General features: G+C 37.8%; 1 protein-coding gene across 1 annotated transcript in view; it reads left to right on the top strand.

Moving 5' to 3' along the window:
• LOC106683769 (serine/threonine-protein phosphatase 6 regulatory ankyrin repeat subunit B) overlaps positions 1 to 5,209 on the top strand; it is an 8,534-nt gene extending 3,325 nt beyond the window's left edge. The window contains exon 2 of the mRNA XM_014425445.2: positions 285 to 5,209. Coding sequence (XP_014280931.1) covers positions 285 to 4,715 — 4,431 coding nt within the window. The 3' untranslated portion in view covers positions 4,716 to 5,209. The remainder of the gene's footprint in view (positions 1 to 284) is intronic.
• The last annotated feature ends 570 nt before the right edge of the window (positions 5,210 to 5,779 follow it).

Genomic DNA, 5,779 nt, shown 5'->3' with positions numbered 1-5,779 from the left:
TGTTCACCTAATTTAAATACTTTTTTACTATGTTTACTTTACAAATTATTTTCGTTATTGTGGCATAACTGCCATCCCCCAATACCAACCGTCACTTTGTTTTTGACTGCCGTCAAAACAGGTATGCAGCATTCAGTCTCATCATTTGATTTGTATTTTTTTTCTTTTTTCATCTCTTTATTTATATTGATTAATAGATGATTAATAAATGTCTTACTAAAAATTATTTCATTTGTTTATTATATTGACTTAATTGATCTTACTTGTTTTTTTAATTTTTTTAGGAAGTGATAGCCCAAAAGGAAGAATTTGATACAGCCTTAAATACAGTTGTATATGATTTGAACTATGGAAATTATTCAGAAGATAACGATGTCTATAAAACAATTCGAAACTATGAAAAGCAACACAACGCACAGTTAGTCAGCGAGGGGGATGTGCATACGGTAAATTCAATGTTTGGTGGAGATGACAAAGTTATAACTGTCAAAGAAACTCCGCTTACTGTAGATGAAGGTCGGGTTAGTAATTGGTTATTGAGAACCAAAAGACAGAAAGATGGAACTCCACTACACGTTGCAGTAAATGATGGAAACCTTCTGGAGGTTATAACACTTCTCTACATGGGAGCTGATATCGACAGTAAGGGAAGTAACGGATCCACTCCTCTACATATTGCCGCTGGAAAAGGATACGAAACTATAGTGAACTTATTGTTGTCAAAGAATGCAAGCTTAAATTTAAAAGACATCCATGATGATACTCCATTACATTATGCAGTTGCAAATGGAGCACTCAATATTGTTGAAATACTCCTCGTTCATGGTGCTAGTGTCAACAGTAAGGGATATAATGGTAAAACACCGCTACATATTGCTGTTTCGAAGGGCTACGAAACTGTTGTTAATTTATTGTTTTTATGGAATGCAAGTGTATCCACTAGAGACATTTATGACGATGCTCCAATACATTACGCAATATATAATAGGCGACTCGTAATATTGAAGATACTTCTTGAACACGGAGCCGATGTTAACGACAGCGGTAATTATGGATACACGCCGCTGCATATTGCTGCTGAGAAGGGTGATGACTCTATTGTCAATGTATTGTTGGCCTGGAATGCTAACCCTCATTTTAGAAACATTGACTACGATTCTCCATTACATCTTGCAGTCGAAAATGGAGCACTCAATGTTGTCAAGATACTCCTTGACCATGGTGCTGGTGTCAACAGTCAGGGATATTATGGTAGAACACCGCTACATATTGCAGCTGGGATGGGTTATGAAACCATTGTGAATTTATTGTTATCTAAGAATGCGAGTCAAGATTTAAGAGACATTTACCATGATGCGTCAATACATTATGCAGTTGCTAATGGCGCAGTAAATATTGTTAGACACCTTCTTGATTACAGCACTGAGATAAACATTAAGGGGAACTATGGCAGAAGACCTCTACATATTGCTGCTAGGAAGGGTCATGAAGCCATTGTGGAATTACTATTATGGATGAATGCAAGCCTCCATGTAAGAGATGTGTATGATAACGCTCCATTACATGAAGCAGTGGTTAGTGGGGCACTCGATGTTGCTAAGATACTTCTTAATCATGGCGCCAGTGTAAATAGTAGGGGAAATTATGGATCGACATCATTACACATAGCAGCCAGAATGGGATATGAAACTGTTGTTAATTTGCTGCTATCGAGAAATGCGTGTATCAACATAAAAGACATGTACGGTAACGCTCCCATTCATTATGCAGCATCGAATGGGAAATTCAATGTTATTAAGATACTTCTCGATAACGGCGCTGCTATCAACATCAAGGGATATAATGGTAAAACCCCGGTGCATACAGCTGCTGGCAAGGGTTATGAAACTATCGTGAGTTCATTATTTTCAATGAAAACAAGCCTGGATTTAAGAAGCGATGAATATAGTAAAACACTAAATGAAATTTTCGATATTAATAATATTTTCAATCAGTACATGGATGTCAGTAAAGGGATTTTCGGTGAAACACCATTACATATGGCTCTTAGAAATGGGCACGATGCAATAGTGACTTTATTGTTGTCGAGGAACGCTAGTGTGGACGTAAAAAACCAAATTGGGATCACTCCTTTGCATTTAGCAGTAATTCAAAAGAAGCTTAAAATGATCGAAGCTCTCTTAGATCATGGTGCGGACGTTGATGTTCAAGGAAATAATGGAATGACACCTTTGATGGTCGCTGTTTTAAATTCTGATGAAGCTGTTGTCAATTTATTCAGTTCAAGAAATTGTTCTTTAGAAATAAAAGACAATAACGATAATACCGCCATTCATTATGCGGCTTTGAGTGGAAACCTCAAAGTGATTAAGACCCTTCTCGAACATGGGGCAAATGTGAATAGCAAAGGATCTAATGATAAAACACCTGTAAACTTCGCACTGCGAAGTAACCATGAAAATTTAAAGAAATCCTTCAATAGAATGATTAAAGGAAAGAACATAAAATACCATAACAATATCAACATAAATCCTCTTGTACAAAATAATATGATTGCTGTGATGAAGACATTGGTGGACCACGGGGCCGAATTGAATTCGCAAAATCTGCTTGACCAGACAGTGCTCCATGAAGCCGCTGCAATGGGTTATTCTGAAATTGTTGGCTACCTGGTATCTCAGAATGCCAGTTTTAGTGTCGAAGATTACGTTTGCTTCACTCCTCTCCAGTGGGCAGCTAATAATGGAAAAATCGAAGTGATAAAGACCCTGTTACAGAATGGAGACGATGTCAATAGAAAAGGATGTAATAATGTAACAGCTTTGCATTTAGCCATCAGACGAAATGACAAGGAGTTGATCGAATTTCTTCTATCCAAAAATGCAGATCCAAATGTGATGAGCGAAGACGGGAGAACTCCTTTAGATCTAGCTTTTAATCCTTCATCTGAAGATGTTATAACATTACTCCTTAATCATCGAGCAAGAGTTGAGGATGGTAGTTTTTTAGGATCAAAAGTTCTTTTCGATACAGTTTCTAATAAATCATTGAAAATTATGAAGCTTTTGTTGGATAGGATAGAAAATTTGTACGCTTATCCGACAGTTATTCTCAATTATGCCATTGGTACGCAGTTTCTAGAGGGGGTCAAATTGCTTATCTCATTCGGGGCAAATGTAGAAAACATAGACATCCAAGGAAATATACCCCTTTCTACAGCCGTTTTTTCGGGAAGTACCGATTTGGTAACATTAATTTTGGAAACAGGAGTAAGGAGAGTCCCAAAGGAGCACGTCCAAACATTTCTAGACGCTGTCTCTGACGTGACGGTTGTTTCTGCCATCTACTATGTAACAGAGACCCATAAATTGTCAGCGCTTCATATTGCTTCCTATCTAGGTTCAAGAGACATCGTCGGACTATTGATTTCACACGGCGCTTCTTTAGGAATTAAAGATGGGCGAGGATATACACCCCTCCACTATGCCTGTGAGAATGGCCATGATTCAGTTGTGAAACTGCTAATAGATTCTGGAGCCAATAAAGACTCTAGAGATATCAACGGCACGACTCCCTTACTCATCGCCTGCAGGCGAAGTCTGTTTGAAATTGTCAAATTGCTACTATCCGATTCACCGGCTGCTATAGATGTAGCTGACAATAACGGATGCACTCCGTTACATTATGCAGCCATGAGCGGATCTGTGCAAATAACCAAGTTAATAATGAATACTGGTGCTGATGTAGAAGCCAAGACCAGCGAACTCAAAACTCCATTACTCATTGCTTCTCTTGAGGGTCATAAAGAAATCGTTGATATTTTATTAAACCAAGGTGCTAATAAAGAAGCAGTTGATATTAATGCTATGTCGGCATTGCACTTTGCTGCAAAAGCACGATACCTGGAGATAGTTGACTCGATACTTCGGTATGGAGCTTTTATCAATAGTAGAAACGAAAATGGTAGCACACCGCTTCATCTGGCTTGTGAAAGGAACATAAAATCTTCAGAAACTGATATGTACATTGTAAGAACTCTTCTACAGTTTGATGCTAGTGTCAACGCTATGGACAACAATCAAATGACTCCGTTACACATTGCGTCCAGAGACAATTTCTTAGGATCTGTAGATATCCTCCTTTCTTATGAAGCTGATCTTTCTAGTAGAGATAGCTTACTTAATCAACCTATCCACTACGCCGCACTAAATGGGCATTACAATATAGTGCTAAAATTACTTACCAATGATGTGGAGATGAGTCAAATTTTGTCTATGAACATCAATCATGAAACTCCTTTGATCCTAGCTTCAAGAGAAGGACACACCGATGTTGTAGCATTGCTTTTACAAGCCGGAGTTGAAGTTTTTCAGCCTGATATCAATGGAAGGACTGCTTTACACCGCAGTGCTAGCAGAGGTCACTTAGAAATAGTAAAACTTCTTCGCCAAGCCCTAGTGTTTAAGGACAAGGAAGACAACTGGGGCTTTACAGCATTAAACTACGCTGCTTCGTGGAAAGGTTACCAAGAGGTTATAGGGTACCTTTTAACTAGTCAACTGAACATGACACTGTCGTATTATTTAAACATATCGAATCCTTTTCAACAAAATTTGTTACACCGAAAAGTTATAAAGGTATCAAAATTGCATGGCGTGACACTGGGCATGCCTTATTCCTTCATTGTACATTCTGATAAGATTAAGTATATATAACTATATAAAATAATTTTAATGTAAACTAAATTAAGTGTACAGAGAAAAACGATTAGAGCCACATTTTACACTTTTGAATTATTATTAATAATATGGACCAACTTACATCTATCTCTAACTCAAGATGAATCAGCTTTATTTTAGGAGAAGTTCCGTGAGGGCTTCGGAGAACGAGACTTCAACGTGAGAGGCCTCTGGTTCGGAGCCCGTGGAACGATTCCCAGCACAACTAGGAGCTTCAAGGGGTCGATGTCCAGGACGTGGCTAGGTTGACAGAAAATATAATACTTGACTCCCTGGGAATCATACACCACCACATGCATGGAAATTAATGAGTATGGGAGTTTATCCAGAAGTGGGATGGCATGCATGCATCGCATATCTTATTTGTTGTTTTAGTTATAATTTTCTATTGTTTTAAATATTTTAATATTTGTTATATAGGGGAAATTGTTGATCAAATGAAATAGGGGTTGTGAAATAGAAGGGAAAAAAAAAAAGGAATAAATCGAAAAACTTGTAGTTAGTTTGTAGACTTGTATTAATTGTAAAAGAAAGAAAAAAAAATGTTATCTATCTATTATACTATATCATGTAAAAATATGTAACGTATATTTGTCCAGTTACGGATTGATCAGTATGCTGTGTAATGTAGCAACCCGATGTATTTGGGCAGCATGAATGAATAAAATATTTCTTTCTCTCTGAATAAAAAGTTTTTAAGTTTTAATTTAACATGACGAATCCAACTGAAATGGTTGTCGATCACGTACCTGAACAAACAAAACAGACACCTCCCAGACCCCATAGGGAATGTAAGAGACGTCGCATCACGACCCCCCTGATGAGGAAGGCTATGTAAAGCCAAAATATACCGCCCGGGTTGATCCTGGACCCCAAACTCAATCAACGCCAAAACTTAACAATACATTTGACGGACTCTCTGAGACCGATATTACACACAACACACACAAACCCACTACAAGCACAACTAACACAACTACAAAAACAGTTAAACCACCACCTATAGTAATTAATCCACCGGTATCGGCGGTACAATTACG

Source organism: Halyomorpha halys, unplaced genomic scaffold (assembly GCF_000696795.3).
Source record: "Halyomorpha halys isolate HHAL.00 unplaced genomic scaffold, Hhal_1.1 Scaffold516.1, whole genome shotgun sequence".
Lineage (NCBI taxonomy): Eukaryota > Metazoa > Arthropoda > Insecta > Hemiptera > Pentatomidae > Halyomorpha > Halyomorpha halys.
Note: the sequence above shows the minus strand (reverse complement) of the source record. Positions and strands in the feature narration are given on the sequence as shown.